General features: G+C 45.2%; 1 protein-coding gene across 1 annotated transcript in view; it reads right to left on the reverse strand.

Moving 5' to 3' along the window:
- The window catches only part of POLA2 (DNA polymerase alpha 2, accessory subunit), a 346,083-nt gene that overhangs the window by 101,772 nt on the left and 220,282 nt on the right, over positions 1–24,029 (reverse strand). The window contains exon 15 of the mRNA XM_069208070.1: positions 21,838–21,944. Coding sequence (XP_069064171.1) covers positions 21,838–21,944 — 107 coding nt within the window. The remainder of the gene's footprint in view (positions 1–21,837; positions 21,945–24,029) is intronic.

Raw genomic sequence — 24,029 nt, forward strand, 5'->3', positions numbered from 1 at the left:
CCCCATGTCTCTTTAATGAAATAGCCTTGCATGCGGGTAGCCACTAAATGCGACGATGTTTCTTACTATAACAGGCCACCATCCAGGTCTGTGCGCTTCTCTTGGGTTCTTATTCACGAGAGTAGTTCATCTAAGCAAAACAATCCTTGACAACATTACTGTAAGGGCTATTGTAAATACAGCTTTTCTGATTTGGAAAAGCATGCACATACAAAGGAGAATGAACTCAAACTGTCTCGCACACACGAATCCAAAGACTGTCTTTTGTGTGCCTCGGTCTGGAATAGAGCAGAAAACACACTGAAAATCTATTTGTAAGTTTGTCTCACATTTCTAAACTGTTTAGAAATATTTTATTACCTTGACACAAACACAGCTGTCTTGTCGCTAAGATTAAGCTCATGCGTGTGGTTTTCATGTGTATATCTTCTTACAGCCCAGGAAGGCTATCTGCAGGGAGGCCTCTGCAAAAGATTCAAACCCCCGTTTTCCCGGGCAGACTTTGCCATGAGACTCGATGATTCGTCCCGAAGAAGAAATGAAATCCCAACACATTGCCCTGCCCATAATTACTCACTAGGAGGATTTTAGATGGTAGGTTGCACCCCTCCGCACATCATTATCTCTTCAATAACATTCTATTGGCCACTGATGAACTAGGGTAAGGACAAGAAAATGAGCCTTCCCTGTCGTCGAAGTGGGAGAAAAAAGTATATACCAAGCAGTAAAGTAAACAATTGCCCACAGAAATGGCTAATAAACATGCACAGAAAACTGCATGTTTACTAGCCATTCAACCTCACTTGAAAAGAGTTGAACTTCAGCCAGTGTAATTGAAGGGACATGAAAGACACTACTCCCGGGGGTCATTGTCGCTCAGATTTTAGAGCAAACGTGATGCATGGCCATTAACATGTTTTCTAAGGCTCCCTGCAAACGGATACTTGGGGGGCACGAAATTGTGTGGGACTGGCAAGAGTTATGTTATGTGTAACATGCACATCACAACCATAAGGGTACACTGGCGCAGGACAGAAAGTTATTGCCTGGAGGTTGAAACTAAGTTAGAACAACTAGGTTTTACGGTTCATTCTAATGTCTGTGAGACATCCGGTGGAACTAATAGGAACAGGAAACTAATTCCAAGAACTGGGATCCAGTCAGGTAAAGAAACAATCTCCTGCTCTAGCACGGAAGGATTACTCAAGATAACTACCGGTTCTATAAAATTGGGAAGAGAAGTACTTGAGTGCAGTGACTTTACTCTTCTAAATGACCGTGACTCGAACACTGTTGTCTGACAGTATCTGCTTTTCAGTCGAGCGTGCAAGCTTTTTGTTCTACGGAAACTGACATCTGATGTAACCAACTTCATTACCTCTGCCCACAACAATCATCTCTCATCCCTCTGCATACTTCTTGAGCATACAAAACCCTGGCATGACAAACTGCACTAGGGTGCTTTGCTAGTTATTTTTCAATTTCATTAGGCTCGTGACCTTCCAATTCAACATCCATGTTGGTAGGAGCCCCCATAATGCTTTTCTCCATGTACAACCTTCTATTGTTCTTTTATGATAGGAATTTGGGTAATTACTTGTTTGAACCAAATTTAATACCCTTTACTGCAAGTAGCTACTGGAAAAAAAGCAAAGTGCTCCAAATGTCACCATAAGAACAGTAAGGGGATTCGGCGGCAGAAGTGACCCTGTCTCTAAAGAATGCAGTTCATCACAACTGCTCCTTTGTGCTGCCAATATACTCATATAGGTGCCTGTCCAGCCCTCAGATCTTTGCAACAGTCCGTCCACACTATCTGGCTGATAAAATAGGTTCCTACTTGTAACTGCAAGAGCAAAGCATGAATTAAGGTTCCTAGTTTGAAACTTAAAACCAAAGGCAGTTGTCTCTCTGCAGACCAGAGGCTCAACCTTTTGGGACGCCTTTAGAAACAAAAGTTTCAATCTCGGATCATCTTCAAGCAAAAGTTCTAAACTAGTCTGTCTGACTGAGCAGTTTTTTAGACCAGTGTTAAAAAGTCCCAGTCTACTGTTTGGTGCTTTATAGGAGATCTGAGTTGGTAAGTCATTTCCTGCTTTGGTGTCTTATCATTTACGCCGAACTCTTCCAAAATGTAAATAATTTACTTTGGTGGCACCCACCTCTAACCAATCCCACACCACAACCCCTTTCAACACCTTGACTTCACTGTTGTAGTCCGAAACCTTGCTGTATATTTTAACTTCAGTATCAACATGGAATCTTTATTAACTGGTAATGCTGCAAGGTACCAACTACAAAAGAAATACACAAATGAATCCAAAGATTCTCTTCTGCAAACTTAGAAAATTACTGCGGACTAATCCTCAGCAAAATAGACTATTGAAATAGTTGTATGGCGCGTCTGACGCAATACTCCTTCATCCCAGTGGAAAGCATGCTAAATTTCCCTATGAAGAACCCTCCTATCCTTACCAGGGACAGTCTTCCCTTACAATATCACCATCAGAATGGATGACTGTGAACCATGAAACAAGCCCAAAAAACAAGCTATTCATACGAATTTTCAAATGTGCTAGCAACTTTAAAGAGGGACTCCATATCCCAGACTGCGCTGTGGCCCCAGGAGGCGGCCATTTTCACTAGCACCTGCTCCCACTCGACCAGACCAACGAGCACTATAAAGCACGTGGGGGCACTTTGCGCTGCGCGGGCGAAGCCCGGGCCAAGGGCGGGCCCGCCAGAGCCCGAAGGCGGCCGGGCTGGGCCACCTCACTAACATCTACTATTAAGTAGGCTTTTGGAAGAGTTTCTGTATTTTTATAGCCTCTGGAGACGGTTAGATTGTCTCCCATCATCCCTAAGGGTTCACACTTTGGTAAAAGCAATTGCGATGAGTAAAAGGAAAGCGATTGAGGGTGGGGCTGGGGTGGCACACGGGAAAAAACACAAACGGCAAAAGCATACAGCAAGTAACTGCGTAATGGATAGGACAGATAATCCTGGTTGATTGTGAGGATATTTTGACGTTCTAAGGTCAAGGGAGGGCCAAAGGAATATCCAAGAGATGTTAAAAAAATGTGGGGCACAGGGTTTAACTCCTACATGGCAGGGCGAAGCGAGAAATGCTACTACCCAATTGCCATTGTCACCAGCGAATGCGCCTCCACCTACTGGAAGCGAGGCCCTTCATTACACCAATCGCTTCAGTCCCCTAAATGACACATCACATGACGATCCTGACCTAAGTGTATTGATGGGTGGGATAGCAGACTCAGCAGCAATAGATACAAGCCCAGAACTGCCTAATGCTCAGCACATCTCATGCATAAAAGATCTAAAGGATGAGGTATCGGAGCTTAAATCCATGGTTAAATCTTTAATTACAATGGTCAAACAGTTAATATTTGTAGATGTGCCGTCGTCCAGGGATCACATCGGTAGCCCCACGCTTAATCCCACAGGTCTCTCAACATCTTCAACCAAATTGACCTCGAACATCGGTAACAAGTTCTGCAATTGCGACCCTCCCCCGCTGCTGCCAGTCTGGTGCCCCGTGCTGGTCAACCTATGACAGGCGGTGAGACCAAGAACTCTTGCCAGGCTCCCACATACAATAATCTAAATATGGGTGACAAACCAAGATTTCACCATCAATTGCCTAGACCAATGAAAGGTAATGTTCCAAATCATGTTGGGCAACCGGTTGCTAACTTGTGTAATTCTAACAACACTGTCCTAATGGTTATTGCCCCCAAATTACACCTATCAGCCAACAGGAAAGGGGGAGAGTTTGTTAGAAACAAGGCGATCCATTTGATTCGCCATGTGAGGGTCTGTTACTCTATAAATACGCAAGGACATAATCGATGAAGTTAGAAGGCCAGATCCGGACATCTGTCTTGACACAACTGAGCTGACAGTTAGCGATAGGAGATTGGTTGATAATCTGGTGGCCTTAGATGCAAGGAGAAGCGCACCAGGGAACTCACAAATTCAGTTTCAGTATCCGAGACCCCTGTGTGACAGGGCCGGGTTAACCAACCATTCAGCAGGCATTTTTCTACTCTAGATGTAAATGACTGACTCGGTGTACCACCTGATATCCCTACTTACTTACCATCCCTTCTAAGCAACATAACTACCCCTGGTTTGACTGCTTCTCCTACTGCTGACCTTAAACCCTTCAGGACAGATCCATCTACCAACTCAGGACCACCTGGTTAACTGTGAAAATACTATTCCTGAGGGGAAGACAAGGATGCCATTCTGGAACGTGGCAGGTTTACTATGTAAGGTGGGAAAAGAAGACTGGTGTGATTTTGTTAATAGCTTTACTGTAGTCTGTGTACAAGGAACATGGGCAGTAAACCCAATTCACCTAAATGGTTTTAGGACCTATCATACCCCAGCAGAATCATCTAACTCGGGGAGAGTAAAGGGGGGAGCCGTACCTACATTTCAAAAACCCTGAGGGCAGCTAGTATAACTATGCTGGCTCCGCAACCCTACCATCAGATCGTTGTTGAAACATCAGCTAAATGGGTGCCTGCTTTAATCAACTTCTATAACAACATCCCGAAAGCTGAGATGAACACCGCCCTAACACTACTAAAAAGGGATATCAAAGCTCTCAGGAATAGAAAACTCCAGGATTTGGTATTTCTATGGGGGGGGGGGGGGAGATTTCAGTACTGAAGTTTGCACTAGGGCTTCAGAAAAGATCTGCAGATTAAGTGAAAGGGGAATGCTGGACACTCACATTTTACTCACTCCATCTGTGGGGAACAACTGAATGATCTCATATTTAGCACTGACCTTGCATTCTGTAACAGAATTTGCTGCCCTCCAGTCCCATTTGCTACTACATTCAATGGCCAAGGGAAAAACTCAGTGATAGATTACATATTGGTCACAAACAGACACGTCGCGAGGGCTGGAAATTTTATTACCCACACAATTGCATGCTGTACCCCCTGAGCAAGCCTTGGATATGGCATCAATTGATTTTAGCTCAAGCGTCACTCCCCAACTACTGCACGGTGGAAGCCATGGATATTAACAGGCAAAACGGGTATACCCTGCGCTGGTTGAAAATTGATCCCCAAGAGTTTCTAAAAAGGCTGATTTGTGGTTGCACACAGGCTTTTGAAAATTGTCTAGACCAGGGTTCTGACCCCGAGGATATCATTGAGAGTTTTCAAAAGATTGCTGGGGATGTTAAGGAGGGACTAGTGATTACAGGCAAGGACAGTAGTAACAACAGGATGAGGGGGTGGTTTGATGAACCCTGCACCAAGGCCCACAGAATGCTAAAAGTAGCCCTACACAAATGACCACGCAGCATAAATGAAGTCAGGGCTGCCAACAAAAAACTTTAAGTTCGTGTTAATGCAGAGAAAGGTAGTAATAAAACTATGGGACAAATTGCATGAAGCAAGCACTAGTAAGGAGCCTGCAGCTTTTTGGTGGGTAATTAACTCACCATATCTCCAGCCTGACACCGGACCACTCCTTGAATTGGCTATTAGTGAGTGAGACTGGATTATTCACTTCTCAACTTTTTATTCTAATCCTATTAACAGGTTAAGGCTGACAGTACACGGTGCGACTGACAGCTACTCTTTTGCCCCAGTTATTTTCCCTATCAAGCTTGCATTTACCTCGGATGAGATTATTGTTGCCCTAAACGTAAGTAAAGCCGGTAAGGCGCTGGGTCCAGACTTTATCCCTGTAGATCTGTTTAAAGCCAACACGACACTTTGGGGGCCACTGCTCACTCAAGTCCTGCACGCATGTTGCCAAGCTGGTCTAGTGAAGTCATGGAGGGAATCAATCATTGTCCCAATTTTCAAAAACAGAAATCGACACAGCCCCACTTGTTACCGTCCTAGCTCTCTCCTAGATTTGATGCTGAAAGTGGCAGGTCGCGTTATCTTGAACAGACTGCAGGAATGGGCCCAGGACAAGAATGTGTTATCAGATTTCCAGTACGGGTTCGGGGAGGGAGTAGGAACCGTGGAACAGAGTCTGAACCTAAGCATGCTGATCGATAAATACAGCACTATCAAACAAGGGAGATTGTTCCTGGTCTTTGTTGACTTAACTGCTGCCTTTGCCCATAATTTACTATGGATTACGCAGTCAATCATGGGGATGGACCTACCGATCATACAATTTCTTAGGGAAACATATCATGGGTGTAGCGCCAGAGTGCGATATGGAGTAAAGGGCTAATGTAACCAGCCTTTTAGTATAGAGAGGGGTGTAAGGCAGGGTTGTGTCCTGGAACCCTTTCTCTTTTCCTTATACATTAATAGTCTGGATAATGCATTATCTGCTAATTGTAACAACCTACCCCTAATAGGGTCCCAGCCCGTTCCCGCTCTTTTATATGCTGATGATGCTGTTCTTATGGCGCAAACCCCCTCGTACTGCAACAGCTACTAACATGCTTCGTGTCCTATATGGAGGAACTGGGGTTACTAGTTAATAAAAGCAAGACATTTGCTATGAGGTGTGGAAAAGTGTTATGGAAACCCCCCAGCCTCATGATAAAAGATTCTAGAATTGATTACGTTACGTCCTTTTCCTACCTGGGGATCACGTTAGACATAAAAGGGACATGGCGGATGGCAGTTAGACCCAGAGGGTTACACTTTCAGAAAACTGTTGCAGCCTTGCGGAACTCTGCTTGCAAGGTTGGTAATAAACCCCCTAGGGAGATACTAACAGTGTATAAGGCCAAATGTATGTCAACAGCCATGTATGGGGCAGGCCTCTGGGGGCAAGTGAACCATGACTCCCTGCAGCTGACAGAGAATGCCTTCCTGAATTATCTTCTTTCTCTCCCACAGAGTAGTCCATCACATGTATGCCACTCGGAATTAGGGGTCCCGCTCATTTCAAACCTAGTTAAAACTCAACCGATTTTGCTATGACACAAGATGGATAAGTTACTTACCTGTAAATCCTAGTTCTCTTCCAGGGGTATCCTCATCAAAGTCATAAACATTGAATATTCCCGCCCTTGTGCGGGGACCCCGGAGCATATATAAAATATACACATATAAAGTATGAAATATGCACGAAAAATATATATATAGCATTTTTAGTAGACATATCTTTCATACTAAACTCATATATACATGTGTAAAACAGCAATGCAGGCTATAATCATAAACAAGCTAAAATGCTTTATTTCTATGAAGTTTTTTATTTTATTTTATTTTTTTAACCATTATAAAATTACAATAGAGAATAAATATATACCCAAGCCCCCAAAACTGGGCTTAGGGAAATAAGCAGTAGTAATCAGAGAAAAAAGAGAAAAAACTACATTGAAAAACAATGGAGCATTCTTAGCCAATAGGCTGCATGCAGGTTAACACAGGAGAACCATAAAAACTTTGGCACCGTGCCTTTAAGACCCTGAGCACCTCCAGTATCCAACCATGCCTCAGGGGTGAAGGAAAGGTGACAGTTGGTTCACAGTTAGGTCAGTACTTTTTTACGGTGACAATCTGTGAAACTGATTCGAAAGACAGTCTGTCCTGCACTTCTAGGAGACGTGCGTCCGGGGAGGAGGGTGGGTTGTTTATGACTTTGATGAGGATACCCCTGGAAGAGAACTAAGATTTACAGGTAAGTAACTTATCCTTCTCTTCCAGGGGATCCTCATCAATAGTCATAAACATTGAATAGATTAGCAAGCCCATCCCTAAACTCTGCGGACTGTCTAATAGGAGTGCAGGAATATATATATGTATCATGCAAATACATTTCTCAGAGAGGCCTGCCCCACTTGGGAATCTGCTCTTGCATCTGAGTCCAAACAGTAATGTCTAGTAAATGTATGTACAGACTTCCATGTAGCAGCCTTACAAATCTCGGAACATTGTTAAGGAGGGCAGCAGTAGCCGCTTTTCCCATTGTGGAATGCGCTCTAGGCCTAGCTAGTAATTGTTTGTTAGCCAGCTGGTAAGCATTAACAATACAAGAAACTATCCATCTTGATATCGTTCGTTTAGATGCTGCCTCTCCTGTCCTCAAATGACCATAATTTACAAACAAGTGGTTGGAATGTCTAATCGATTTTGTTTTATCCAAATAAAATTTCAGCACTCTTTTCAAATCTAAGGAGTGCAATGCTTTCTCCGCCGGAGTCTCCGGATTGGGAAAGAAAGTCGGTAAAGAGATAGTATGATTGATGTGGAATTCTGACACCACCTTCGGTAGGAAAGATGGGTGAGTTCGCAGAACCACTCTATTGTCGTGAAAGACTGTGTACGGTTCTTTGGAAGACAAAGCCTGAATTTCACTGACCCTCCTCGCGGAAGTAATGGCCACCAAAAAAGCCGTCTTCCACGTAAGGTGTTGCAAAGAGGCTTTGTGTATAGGTTCGAAAGGAGGGCCCATAAGTTTTGACAATACTATGTTCAGTTCCCATGGAGGAGAGGGTCTCCGAATGGGCGGAAAAACTTTTTTCAAACCTTCTAAGAAATCCTTGACTACTGGTTTCGTAAAGAAGGATTCCTGAGAAGGTGACTTACGATAGGCTGTAATGGCAGACAAATGTACCTTAATAGATGATACCTGCAGACCGGACTTTGCCAGATGAAGTAAGTAAGACAGTATGACATCCTCCTGAGCCCGTATGGGATTCTGACCTTGTTGACAGCACCATATGTAGAACCTCTTCCACTTAAAAGCGTAAGAACGCCGCGTGGAAGGCCGTTTGGACTCTTTCAAGATGCGAGAGCGAGAGCCCTAGGTGTCCATACTGCAGGAATTCAGGAGCCATGCTGTTAAGCTCAGAGAGGGTAGGTTGGGATGTAGAATCCTGCCCTCCATCCTGCTCAGAAGATCCGGTCTGCACGGAAGCCTCCTGTGAGGTTTTTCCGATAGGTTGAGGAGATCTGTGTACCAGAATTGACGGGGCCATTGTGGCGCTATGAGAATCATTCTGGTGCTGGATCTGTAAAGTTTGTTGATCACTGCCGGTATGAGGGGAATCGGTGGAAAGGCGTAGAGAAATATCCCTGACCAGTCGATCAACAGGGCATTCCCTCGAGATCCCGGACGGTAGAACCTGGATGTGAAGTCTGGGCATTTCTTGTTTACTTCGTCTGCGAAGAGATCCAATTGAGGTCGACCCCATTGAGCGAAGATGTCCTCGACGACTTCGCCGTGTAGGACCCAATCGTGTGCGTCCTCTAGGTGTCTGCTCAGGAAATCTGCTTCCACGTTTTGTTGACCTGGCAGGTGAACCACTGTAAGTGACATTCCTCTGGCCAGGAGCCAATGCCATATCGTTTGGGACTCTCGAGATAGGGGGAGGGATCTCGTTCCCCCCTGTCTGTTCAAATAATACATTGTGGTTGTATTGTCCGTTTGTATTAGGAGAGATTTCCCCTGAATCAATGGAGCAAAAGACTTGAGAGCCAGATGGACCGCTCGGAGTTCCAGCAGATTGATGTGGTACTTCTTTTCCTTGTCGGACCACAGGCCCTGAGCTTGAAGGAGACCCAGATGAGCCCCCCATCCCTGAAGAGACGCATCCGTTACCAGAATGTCGGATGGAATTAACTGGTGAAACGGAGCACCTACTGACAGGTGAGGTCTGTGCATCCACCATTGCAATGACTGAAGTGCCGCTGAAGGTAGCTGCACTCTGTCCTCCCAGCGACCTGTCCTTTGGCACCAGTTGATCTCCAACGCCTCTTGGAGGGGCCTCATGTGCAGCCTGGCATTTGGGACAATGAAAATGCATGATGCCATGGAGCCCAGCAGCGATGTCACCTGACGGGCCGTAGGTGCGTCGGATTTTAACAGGTCTTGACACTTCCTGTTTATTGATAATAGTCGTTCCTCCGAAGGATACACTCTTTGGAGCTCTGTGTTTAGTATAGCTCCCAGGTAGTGAAGGTTCTGTGTTGGAATCAAGGTTGACTTTTGGTAGTTGACTTGAAGACCTAGAGACTCAAAAACCTTAAGCACAATGTCCCGATGGCTTCTCGCCTGATCCGGAGAGGAAGCTTTCAGTAACCAGTCGTCTAGGTATGGGTAGATGAAGATCTTTTGTTTTCGAAGATGTGCCGCTACCACTGCCACACATTTCGAGAAGACGCGGGGGCAGATTTCAGGCCGAATGGTAGTACTCTGAACTGATAGTGCTGTGAAGCTATTTGGAAGCGCAAGAATTTACGATGCTTGGGAGCTATTGGGATGTGAAAATATGCATCCTGTAGGTCGATGGAGCACATCCAGTCTCCCTGATGTAGTTGAGGGAAAATCTGGTGAAGAGCCAGCATCCTGAACTTCTGTTTTCTTATGTACTTGTTCAGCAGCCGTAAGTCCAGAATTGGTCTGAAAACGCCCTCTCGGCCCTTTTTCGCCACCAGAAAATAACGGGAGTAAACCCCCTTTCCTCTGTGCGCAAGTGGAACCTTTTCTATTGCCTTCTTTTGTAAGAGGGCGAGAGCCTCTTTGCGCAGCAGGCTGAGATGAGATGGATTGTATTTGGCTGGTGGCAAGTGTGGTGGAGGCTGTCTGAAAAGAAGAGAGTAGCCATTTTCGACAATGTTGAGCACCCATTTGTCTTTTGTGATAGAGTGCCACTCGTGAAGATAACCTGTGATACTTCCCCCCACCGGAGTGGTGTACAGTGTCGAAGGAAGCGAGATCTCATTGTTTGGCCGGCGCTTTCGGTGTGGACTGCTGAGGTCTACTTGACCCTCGTTCCCTTGTGGCCTTACGAGCCTGAAAAAGAGGGCGTCCCTGCCTTTGCTGTGGCCTCTGGGACCAGTGAGGGGTTTGAACCCTCTGCTGGAAAGGGCGCCTGTCATAAGGCCTATACCTCCGCCTGAAGTCTTTCTTCCTTTTCAGGCCTACTGCCCTCATGGTGTCCACCTCGGTCTTCATGCGGGCCATTTCCTCATCCGCATGGGTACCGAACAGCGAGTTCCCGTTGAATGGGAGATTTAGGATGCGCTGTTGTGCTTCCTGTTTTAAACCAGTCAGTCTCAGCCAGGAAAACCTTCTTGCACAGATTCCATGTGCGTACCCATGTGCAGCTAAGTCTGCCCCATCTGCCGCTGCGCTGATGACCTGGTTGGATACCAGGCATCCCTCTTGCAGGATCTCTTGAAAATCCTGTCTGTCTTCCCTGGGCAACTTTTCTGTGAATCTGTTGAGGGAGTCCCACAGAGAACGGTCATACCTGCCCAGGAGTGCAGAAGCTCTGGAGACTTTCATTACAGATGCCGCTGTGCCGCACATTTTTCTCCCCAGAGAGTCTAGATGCCTGCTCTCTTTATCCGGTGGGACCGTGGAGGATGATGCTACCGAGTGGGTTTTTCGGGCTGCGGCCAATATTACAGAGTCCGGTGGCGGGTCCTTTCTTAGGAATAAAGGGTCCTGTTCAGGCGCTTTATATTTTTTCAGAATCCTAGCCGGGGCAGATTTGAGGGTGGCTGGCGCCAGAAAAGTGTCCATGGTTGGCTGCAACAAACCAGGCACTAGCGGCAGTAGCTTTTTCGGCACTGATCTATGCTGCAGAGTCTCAAAGATGACTGACGAGGAGGTAGATGGCTCTGGAACCTCTATATTAACTTCTGCGCTCCCCTTAACAGCACCTCATTAAAAGTGGTAATGTCATCCACCGGTGAGACCCTAGCTGGTGGAGAATCTGTTAGGGTGGGGGAGTAACGTCCGACAGATGATCCTGACGACGACCAAGAGGATGATCTTCTGTGTCGTGATCGTGACCTAGATCGCCGTTGAGAACGTGACCTGCTGTGAGACGCTGTAACAGAGCGCCCAGGCCTCGTGGTCGGTTGGCGAGGAGCAGAACAAGCCCGTTCTGCCCGCGCTGTCGGTGATGGTGTTCTCGGGAGAGAGGCAGTAGGAGAGTACATTCGTGAGTACTGTGAATCTGGGGAGGCCGCTGGTCTATTAAGGCTCTCCAACCATCTTGGTGATAAGTTGATGGGTGAAACATGCCCCGATGATGCCGCTCTCGAACGAGATGAATCGCTCCGTATGGAGACCACTGGAGATGGTGCGGCCTTATCTGCTGGAGGACGATGCTCTACTCCCTGCGAGACAGGTAAAACCTATGTCAACGTCGACTGCTGTGCCGACGTCGAAGGGCACGCCGGTTGTTCTTGCCTCGACGTTGAGTGTCTTGACGTCGAACGGCGATCTCTGGACCTTGACCTACTCGCCGTCGTGTGCCTCGACATGGAGCGGTGGGTGGCCGACGGCGGATGCCGCTCTTGCCGGCGTGGCGATTTCGACGTCGTGTCTCTTGACGTCGGGGGGCATAAGGTCTTCGGCGGCGAACGGGCACGCCGGTGATGGCTCGACGTCGATCAGCGGGCTGCCGTCGACGGAGATATGCTCCTGCGATGACCATGTTCCCTCGACGCCGTGTCCTTCGACGTCGGTCGGGTCGCCGTCGACGGCGATCTATGGCGGTGAGATGGTGGCAGCGACGACGTCGACGGGGAACAAACAGGTACTATCCTACCTGCTGACGTCGACCTAGCCATTCTCTCCTGAGAGTGGCCTGTTGGTTGCCTGGGAAGCGAAGAGGATGATGTTTTCTGCCTCTCCTGAAGCCCATGAAGCCTGATCTTTTCTCTGTCCTTCAGAGTCCTCTGACATATTCTTGCAGTGCTTGCAAGTGTCAGGGCAGTGACTCTGAGGCAGGCACACAATACAAAGGGAGTGTGGGTCTGACTGGGCCTTCTTCTTTCCACAAGAAGGGCATTTGACAAAAAGAGAAGGCATTTTTCTGTCAGGAAAAAACTGCCAAACTCAGACAAAGATGTTAGATGTCGAGTGAAACAGGAAAAAACGCTGTTTCAAGTATTTTTCTGAGAAAAACTCAGAAAAACAGAGCTCAATGCTCCAGGATCCTCTCTGAAGAAGCCGGAAAAAAGAACTGACCTAACTGTGAACCAACTGTCACCTTTCCTTCACCCCTGAGGCATGGTGGGATACTGGAGGTGCTCAGGGTCTTAAAGGCACGGTGCCAAAGTTTTTATGGTTCTCCTGTGTTAACCTGCATGCAGCCTATTGGCTAAGAATGCTCCATTGTTTTTCAATGTAGTTTTTTCTCTTTTTTCTCTGATTACTACTGCTTATTTCCCTAAGCCCATTTTTGGGGGCTTGGGTATATATTTATTCTCTATTGTAATTTTATAATGGATAAAAAAAAAATAAAAAAAAAAAAACTTCATAGAAATAAAGCATTTTAGCTTGTTTATGATTATAGCCTGCATTGCTGTTTTACACATGTATATATGAGTTTAGTATGAAAGATATGTCTACTAAAAATGCGATATATATATTTTTTGTGCATATTTCATACTTTATATGTGTATATTATATATGCTCCGGGGTCCCCGCACAAGGGTGGGAATATTCAATGTTTATGACTTTGATGAGGATCCCCTGGAAGAGAAATGGGACTTCTGAGTACAACAAGCTGAACCAAGAGATTACAGGGATCTGTCTTAGGTCCTCTCACGTAGGAAGAGTTCAATGGTTGGGATAACGTACAAAAACTTTATGAGTGACTAGGGCACCCAGATTACTACTATAAGCCAGAAACACTACCAGTTGTCACAAGAAAAAAACCTGAAAAAAGACTGCTTGACACATTTAGAAGAACTAAGTCTATCTGTTGAACTGCTTAAATCAATGGTTCTTAGAAACCAGTTGATTTTAACCCCACCTGGCATGCAACTATACCTAAAGGAGGTGAGCGATGAACAGCATAGATTTGTTTTAACCAGGTTTAGGCTAGATGTTTTCCATCATTTGGTGATTTTTCCAACCATAAATGACTGGTCGAGGCCCAAAGCCAAATGGCCGTGTGACATGGTTACTGAGCAAAGTACTTTCAATAACCTTCTATTTTGTTCATTGTATAATTCGCCAAGAAAGATATTTCTGCTGCCATTGTTGAGATCCATGGACTTGATACGTCGACCAGCTTATGTGTTCTTACAGTCTTTACCACCCATATACATCTGTAACATCATGTCTACATTTTTATGGGCTATTCTTAGGCACTGGAAATTAATACATTTTACTAGTGACTGAGAAGTATATTCTATATCTATAGCCGTATGTGACCTGTTGGGAGATATTAACCATTTTATTACTGCTCTATTGTTGTGTTTTTATGCTTTTATCCTGAACAGAATATATCTTTTTATATATTTTTAGAATAGCTTTTAATTGAAAAAAACCCTGTATGTTACAGTTTTATTTGGGCCTAATCTTTGGTTTGTGTTTAACCCATCCGCTGCCAGGCCTTTTCCCCTCCTGTGCCGAACCTTTTTTTTGGCTATTTGGGGCAGTTTGCGCTTAGGCCCTCATAAGTTTTTGTCCACATAAGCTATCCATGTCAAATTTGCGTCCTTTTTTCCCAACATCCTAGGGATTCTAGAGGTACCCAGAGTTTGTGGGTTCCTCCGGAGGAGACCAAGAAATTAGCCAAAATACAGCATTTTGTTTTTTTTCCACAAAAATGGGAAAAAAGGGCTGCAGAAGGTTTGTGTTTTTTCCCTCAAAATGGCATCAACAAAGAGTCTGTGGTGCTAAAAATCACCATCTTCCCAGCTTTCAGGAACAGGCAAACCTGAATCAGAAAACCACATTTTTCAACACAATTTTGGCATTTTACTGGGACATACCCCATTTTTACTATTTTTGGTGCTTTCAGGCTCTTTCCAGTTAGTGACAGAAATGGGTGTGAAACCAATGCTGGATACCGGAAAGCTAAACATTTCTGAAAAATAGACATAATTCTGAATTCAGCCAGGGGTCATTTGTGAAGATCCTACAAGGGTTTCCTACAGAAAATAACAGCTGAAATAAAAAAAATATTGAAACTGAGGGGAAAAAAAAAACAGCCATTTTACTCCACGTTTTACTCTAACTTTTTCCTGCAATGTCAGATTTTTTAAAGCAATATACTGTTACGTCTGCTCGACTCGTCTGGTTGCTGGGATATATAGGGCTTGTAGGTTCATCAAGAACCCTAGGTACCCAGAGCCAATAAACTAGCTGCATCTTGCAATGGGTTTTCATCCTATACCAGGTATACAGCAATTCATTTGCTGAAATATAAAGAGTGAAAAATAGGTATCAAGAAAACCTCTGTATTTCCAAAATGGGCACAAGATAAGGTGTTCAGAAGCAGTCGTTATTTACACATCTCTGAATTCCGGGGTGCCCATAATAGCATGTGAATTACAGGGCATTTCTCAAATAGTCGTCTTTTTTTACACACTGTCTGAAAATACAAGGAATACAAGGGTAATAACACTTGTTCTGGTATTCTGTGTTTCCCCAAGTCTCCTGATAAAAATGGTACCTCACTTGTATGGGTAGGCCTAATGCCTGCGACAGGAAAACGCAACATGGACACATCACATTTTCCCAAAGAAAACAGCTGCTTTTTGCAAAGTGCCTAGGTGTGGATTTTGGCCTCTAGTTCAGCCGGCACCTAAGGAAACCTACCAAACCTGTGCATTTTTTAAAACAAGACACCTAGGGGAATCCAAGATGGGGTGACTTGTAGGGCTCTCACACCAGGTTCTGTTACCCAGAATCCTTTGCAAACCCCAAAATTTGGCCAAAAAAACACTTTTTCCTCACATTTCGTTGACAGAAAGTTCTGGAATCTGTGAGGAGCCACAAATTTCCTTCCACCCAGCGTTCCCCCAAGTCTCCCGATAAAAATGGTACCTCCCTTGTGGGGGTCCTGGGCTCAGCAGCCATACAGGAAAATCTACCAAGCCCCGACATTTCTGAAAACAAGACACCCGAGGGAGTCCAGGGAGGTGTGAGTTGCGTAGATCCCCCAGTGTTTTCTTACCCAGAATCCTCAGCAAACCTCAAATTTAGCAAAAAAAAATATTTTTCCAAAATGTCTGTGTGGGATCACCGCACCGGGACAAATCTCCTACCACCCAACTTTCCCTTAAGTCTCCCGGTAAAAGTGATACCTCAATTGTGTAGGTTGGCCAAGTGCCTGTGACAGGGAAGAGCCAAAAACATGTTGAAATTAAGGTGGAACCAAAGCGGGTCCAAAAAAACATTTTTAGGCTGACAAGTGGGGCAGAATTTTTATCGGTATAGATAAGACAATGCTGGGTGGTAGGAATTTTGTGGATTCCTGCAGATTCCGGAAGGTTCCATCACAAAAATGAGGGGAAAAATTTGTGATTTCCAGCAAAGTTGGAGGTTTGCAGGGCATTGTGGGTAAGAAAATGGTGCGGGTGCATGTGAAGCACACCACACTGGAATCACCCAGATGTTTCGTTTTCAGATGTGTCTAGGTCTTGTGGATTTTTCTACATGGCAACGTCCCAAAGTCCAAAAAGTGCAGCCCACACCAGATGCCCTCTTGCTTGCCATGGGATAAGATGTTTTATTGTGCGGGGGAGAGCTGAAAGACTGTTACCCCCTTCAGCTGGGGTGTGGATCAGGGGTAATTGGCTCTTCTGCCCACTGGTGGGCAGAACAACTTCGGCCCCATTTATTTGGGGTGGGTGTATGGCCATACCCCCACCCCATTATTTTGAAAAAGTAATCTTTCCTGGTCTCTGGTGGGCTTTCTGCCCCCCCCCCCCCTCTTTGGGGGCAGATGGGCCTTGCAAAAATAGGCTGAAGATATGGCCAACAGTAATGTGCCCCCTTGGGGAGCGACCCTTGGCCAAGGGGCTGCCCCCCCCCCCCCAAACAAAACACACATACACACACACCAATCCCTGGTGATTAAGTGGTTTCAGAAATGGCCTAAAATAAACCCCATCCCCCCCAGGGGAGGGGACCTTGCCTAAGGGGTGCTCCCCTTGCATGAAATTGGGGCAAAAAAAAAATCCCCAGGGCCTAGGGGTTTCTGCCTCCTTGGGGACAGATCAGCCTAATAAAAATAGGCAGATCTGCAGCCAGGGGAGGGGGGCAGATATGGCCTAAAGACAATTTGCTCCCCACATATTAAAAAAAAAAAAACGGTTTCTAGGGGTTTCTGCCAGAAAAGCCCTTGAAAATAATTGCCCCCCTGGGGAGCGACCCTTGCCCAAGGGGTCGCTCCCCTTATGCCACTTTTACAATTAAAAATAATCCCTGGTGTCTACTGGGCATTTCAGCAGCCAGATCACTTCATGAACCAGCTGCTGAAATGCTCAGAGACACATCAAAGGGAATGAAATTCCTTTCCTTCCTTTGAAGCCTCTCAGGCCCCATCACATGATCGGAAGAGAAATGCAAATTAATTTCTCTTCCGATCGCGTTGGAGATGGGAGGTGGCCTCTGATGAGGTCATGGGGCCAAAAGGGGGTGGGGGGAGGGGGGGGAGAGATAAGGTCAGGGGTGGAAGGGGAAGCAGTTCAGATCACATTTATTGATGCTCCCAATGACCCCCACTGGCATATGAGGTCACCGTATCTCACAGAACATGGGCACCTGCCTCTTGGGTGGCAGGCCACCCTGAAATACAGGGTCACTGCCCGCTACTGTACAAGGCTATGGTCCTTAATGCACAGCAGTTTTTTTATTTTTTTAATGGTGCCCCTCCTGGCATACTGGATCACTGACTCAGCACTTTCTAGGGCACACAGCTCATTTCCTGGCAGTCCTCCCTGGCATACATGGGTTGCCAATTATCATGCGCACTGTGCAGCAGCTGTTTCCTCACACCTCAAAGAGGAAGTCTAACGGACAGGCTTCCCTCCCTCCAATGCTCTCCTATTCATCACAGGGCTCACTGATCTTGGCAAACAGGCTGGCTGCAGTGTTCCCGGCTCACAGCAGGTGGTCTTGGATACCCTACCTGATGTCCCTTCACCCAGCAGGCAGATAGACAAGGAGGCCTTGGCCCCCAGTTCTTGTCCAAGCAATAGCCTTGCACAGCTTCTCCTCACAAAGCCTGTCTAGCTACTTGGCAGATGACAATTATGAGGTCTCAAACACTTTTTTTTATAGTCTATTTCCAGACACCAAATATGATTTAGGGGCTGAGTCTTGGACATTGTATGTTAGGGGCCTGCTTCTTCTGACATGTTCACTCCTATCACTTTCTCTTCCTCGTCCTCTTGAAAAACTGCCTGTCACAGCAGGAGCAACTCCAAAGCTGATACTCCCACAACACAGGCCTTGGGAACGACTTGAGTTCACACCTGGACGTCAGCTACAATTATATGTTCATCAAAAGGTTAGCCCAAGGACCCCAGCTCTACCTTTTATGATTGTCTTATCTGCCCCATCACCTTCCTAAGATTTACCCAGGTCCATTCCATGTGACCACTCACTGAACCAAAGGGCACCATTTGAAGTGTACATGGGAAGTCTGACTCTCCCTTTACCATTGTGCCCCACCCAGCTTACAGGAATGCAGCAATACAACAATGTTTCTTGGGAGGGATGGGAGTATGGGCAGCTGGGGGCGATCTAACTACTGCTTCTCCATGTTTCAGCATGCAGGCAAGGGTCTCCCAAAATGGAACCTACGGCCTTCCGTGTATTGTACCATCCAGAGCACACATACACCAAGTGCATGTAAACAACCTACAGACAGTGCACAACACTGTATACATCATGTACAGTACCACTCATAGGCACACATACACCCAGACCAAAATATATCATGCATGCACTGTATAGCACTATATTCTCCATGTATTCTACCATTAATATGCACACATACATTCAGCGCAAACATTCTCTATGAAATAACTGATCAGTACTGCATTAACCCTTTATTGAACCCTTCCCAGGCACACATTAACCCAGCACATGCACTCACTGAGTGCGCACTGCGCAGTATTGCATTATCCTGCATTGTACCCTTCTCACGCACACATACACCTAGGGCAGATACACCACTCCTGCACTGTGCAACACTCCACAGCAAACTGATGTGGCCAAGAACGAGTTAAACACAAACAATGAAAATTCAAAATAAGTGAGACTGCAGGCCTCGCTTTAGTGGCTCAGATTAAAAAGTACTGGTTCACTCCTACTGATCGCTATATGGTATGCTACTACCACCACGCTCGTTCTTGCACAGTAACCTTGCACCACTATGTGGGTAGCTATTTGGGTGCTGCTCTCGGTCCAACAAGATTGCAGTTCCTGACACAAGCCTATGTCATGGCGTACACACACGGTCTATTTGCCTATGGCAAAAAAAGACAGCTGTAGGGATCCAGACATTAGTACAGTTGGGAACTAAGGGCAGGGGTGCACGTCTATTACAATACAGCGGACCTTTCCCTCCCAACATTCCCCATTATCTTTTCTGTGTTAGACCTTACACCCTTAGGGGTATGCCTAGTCGTGGGTCCCTTGCTCACTGTGCTGCTAGAACAAAGCTGCAACCAACTGACAAGCCCCAATCAGGGTGAAACTGGTCTTGAGTTGCTGGTGTTCTGGTTCAGGGAGGACCTGGACAGGCAGTTTGGGCTGGACTTTTTCTATTGGAATAGGGTCAGTACTGATTTGCATATGGGTGGAATTGTGGACAAAAGGACGGTAGGTTGGAATGCCAGTGGTTAGACAAATTGCAAGCATTTTTCCCATCACCTTTTGTGTGCATCTATATTTTGCAAATAGGTGTGGGGTCTTTCCCATCCATGTCCTCTTTGCTACACCCAAGTATTGGGCTATATCGGATGCTTCCGTCATAACAGAGTAAGGTGTGTGTGAAGGGCTATGAGCAAAAGTCACACCTTTCTGCGGTGATAAATGAGGATTCACACCCAGTGCTCTGATCTCACCCACAGTGTTGGAGACTTTGGTGAAGAGTCGCTGCGTTCAGGTATAGCAACTTATTTCTGAACTCTGCACCTTTGAAGGACAGGAATCCAACCTGAAAACAGCCTTGGTATAATGCTCCCAGTTGCTCAATAAGGCATAATGCTTGGCCATCCAGTCCACTGGAGACTGACCATTCTCCTGAATAGAGGTAGTGAGGCATCTAGACTCCCTCTAACTAAGGTTGAGGTCTGTCCTCTGCCACTTTTGCTGGGCTTGGCATGGCCGAAGTCATGTGTGAAGCACTTTTCAGCTCCTGCATCCTCCAACAGCAACTTGCCAAGGCATTAAATATTGAAACGTTTCACTCACTCATTAACTTTGGTATGGAAAGAAACAATTAAGTCAGTTGACAGCAGTACCCATCAACCACCCTGGACTCAGTTAAATCACCACCATTTGCATTATCCTTCCTTTCTGGAGAAGACACAATGCCAGCTTTCTCCAAGGACACCTATCATATGGTTTGCCTTGTATTTTGCTAGATACTGCTCCAGCTGCAGTCAAATAGCTCCTTGCATGCACTCAATTGTGTGGGTAATGCATTCTACAGATCTCTAGAGAACTAGCTCTTCACAATTTACCTCCTGCCTCTATGAAGTGTCACATAATCTCCAAATATGGAAAAATGGAGAGGAGCTAGAACCGTGTTCCCTTTCTGGGTGCTACACAAACTATGAAAATATGAAATGTACTACCACCATCCACAGGCCCAGTGGCCACTACTCCCCAAAAGCCAATTTAAAATGATTCAGTTCTTCCATGTAAAACGTTTAGATTCTACACAGAGATTGGACATTCAATTTATTTCTAGCAAAGCCTGACTGGAAGACACTTATTTAGGGTTACTCCAATCGTTGTGGTCCACACCACAATTCTTGTCTTACTCAACCGACAGAACAGTAAATAACCAGAAATATCACGTTCTGCAGCAAAATATAAAGAAGAAAGAGGACCAAGTCCATACAGATAAATTGACGTGCTGACCTAGGAGTAGAATGCAAATAATCAACGGTAGTTAGATTTTCTGCCGATTCATCTAATTGCTGTTGCACAAAGGATCTTCATATGAAAAATATTTCATTATTAAAGCGTCAGAATGCATCAGTTCTAACCTGGAACAGATGAAAATGTAAAGGAGAGAAGTTAACCTCCTCCTCTTCTGTCAATCATCCTCTAGGCGGCACTAGAAAGATACTCTGCCGTGCGCTCTACTCTCTAACCAAATCCCACTACCAGCTCAAAATCCTGAGATCAGAGCAAAACAGGTGGACCCCTGTGCGGCATTTCACAAATCCTGAACAAACCCATATGCTTGTCGAGCACTTTCACCTCAGAGGACCAAAGACAGTGGCTCAACTAAAGCAGCAACTAGGCATCCAAGGTGAGGCTTTACACACCAGTTAGCCTAACACAAGCCATATTAAGCCAGGTGAGGGCTAATGCAGGGCCTTCAGCATCCTGAAGATCACTCAGTTCAAAACACTGACAACTCTGCTCTCCCAGAGATCTGGTCACATTGGTAAATGAAGGAGTAAACTAGCAACTGCAGCTCTAACTCCCAACATCTCCCACTTCTGCTTGCAAGCTCCGCATGCAGATGCATCTATCTGGGAGAAGCAGCTGGTTGTGGTCTGAGTGCAGACATACCCAGAGAGAGAGGGGGCGTTAACCTCTTACGCTTGAGGGATTCTCCTGGAGACAGACAGACACAAACCTACCCCCACATAATACAACATCAAAAGACGAATGACTCCTGTAAAGGACACCCAGATTCCAGAAGTGGTTTGTAACCGTATAAATGGGAAAATGCATTATACAAATGCACATAACATAAAATGAAAGGGTTTGCCTTCAGTTGTGTTGTGTAAAATCTTCATACAGACTGTCATGCTGTATTGCTTCTGTTTCAATATTCACAAATTCCTTAATTCAATAGCTCGCCGGGTTAGTCTGATCTAACTTTTGAATTTAGGATGATGGAAGGGAATTACTTACCTACTGATCTCCTCGGCACCCATGTGAAAGAGAAGGTCCGTTGACGTCACACCAAACACCACACCATTGACATCTAAGGTGCAGGGGTCAGACACAAAATGCACTCTCTGGGGAGCAAAACAAGAGAGAAATTATTGATTGGACTAACACTTAAAACTTTACTTAACCATATCAAAATGATCTACAAAATGTCTGCCAATGATGCAATAAGACTGACAAGGGGGTCAAGGCCTTGCTCCTGTGCCTAGTCAAAGGGGCAACAAAGCAAATAGATGTCACTCCCAAATACCTGTCTTGCGTAGTCATGTCCCGTTTAAGTGATTTAAAGGAAATCTGGATTTAGAACGTTTCTTATTTGACTATTAAAACCTCAAAAATATCACGTAGACATTTGGGGAATGTTTTAGCCTCTGAACGGGCGTGTAAGAGAGGGGAAGAGGGGTTCTTTTTTTAATGTCATGATTAAGACATTTCTAATCATCTCACGTTTTGGAAACTTCTTAAAAAGTAGCTCTTCTGTAATCATCAATTTATTTTTTTAGTTTCCTGCTTTTTGTCGTGTTTTATGTCTGATTTTACTTCCTGTAAGAGTAGTCTTGCTCAGTGCCAGGATACCCCTCGAGGTAGCTGTCTGCACTTACTGTGTTAAAATAAAATACAAATAAGATAGTCAGCGGAGCAAAAGAGGAGACCCTTATCAACCCATAAGGCTTGCTTTAAATTTGGTTGATTGTTATATCAAATAAAACACTTGATTGCATTTAAAGTTTTAATATCTACAGGGCTCTGACAGGATCACACACTAGATATCACAGATTCATCACACGTCTCCATCACATGTTGCATTAGAGAGGCCACTTTGAGACTCAAAAAACTCAACATCCAAAACATCAATTTATAAATAAATAATCTTCCCTGTCAACTGAGGGAACGTGCCTGCAAAAAGGAAGAAATAATTTCCCTTTGAGTGGATTTTTCTTTGAAGCTGCCAGAAGAGTGAGGTCAGATGGCATTTTGAGCCTCCCCTCTAAAAGGTTCTGCTATGAACAACTAACCTTGTACTCCTGTTTTTTTAGTGCTCTTGGAAAGACAGATGCAACGTGCATATTTTAGGAGTGTAGGGATTCTGAAAAGCAAACCTGTGGCAGATACTTCAGCGACTGGAGAATAGAAATTGGAGCAAAGTGTAATTTAATCATCCCCTTCAGTTTCGGATGCGAAAATGAGAGCTGCAAATTGTTCTTGAGAACTACTGTTTCTCAAGGCTGACCGGTTAGGAGGAGCTCTTGTACCTGTGTTGGTTCCCTCAATTTTTATCTCCACTTAGCTCCATTTTACATTTCATATTTTATTTGTTTTTTAGGAAGGCTGTTTTAGCATTGATCTTTACATATTTTTATCAGCATGCTTTTATTCTAGGAATATAAGAAACCGGCTGTTTGTTTAGTTAGCCTTTGCACGACTTGCTGCCCAAGGCTAAGAACCTAGTACACAATATGCCAGCTTGTGCTGCCTGTTCAGGAAACAGCCTCTAACATCTAGACACAGCATTGCATACAGACCATGCCTTCAACACAGTACGGGTTATTACGTAAGCAATGCACTAACCTGGAAGCAGCAGAGGGCATTCGAGATGCTGTTTGACCAACTGTTCTGCTGGTGCTAATCTACCAGCCCCCAAAAGAACTGCCATCTACGCCGCAGGCCGACTCCTAACACTGTCCTTCAGTTATGGAGATATGGGCTAATCCCTGAGATTGGGCCAGGCAGAAAGGTACACCCATTATGCTCTCGAGTACGGTTTTAGAGTGACATAGGAACTTCTAGAACCACTAGAACATCTAGAATCACATTCACCATGGTTGATTTATTTTGTTTGTCTTCTCTATCATGTTTATAATGCTGGTTACTTTGCATTGTTACATCTGCTCTAATGATTGTAGGTCATTTGCTTTGCGCTAGATTGCGATTGTTTCAATAAAGGTACTGAAAGCTTATTTTGCATTTCTTTTGTGTCTCACCTGGGCATGCATGAGTAATACCACAAAAGGGTAAGATCTGTTTTCACGACTTCCATGGGAAATGTTTAGGTTGCCACAATCACCTTCCACCCTGGTTGGTTTAGGGGTTCCGCCAAGGCATTGTGAGCTGGTCAAGATTTTGGCCAACAGATTCTGACGGTGTGGATGGAC

The sequence above is a fragment of the Pleurodeles waltl genome, chromosome 9 (assembly GCF_031143425.1).
Source record: "Pleurodeles waltl isolate 20211129_DDA chromosome 9, aPleWal1.hap1.20221129, whole genome shotgun sequence".
NCBI classification, from domain to species: domain Eukaryota; kingdom Metazoa; phylum Chordata; class Amphibia; order Caudata; family Salamandridae; genus Pleurodeles; species Pleurodeles waltl.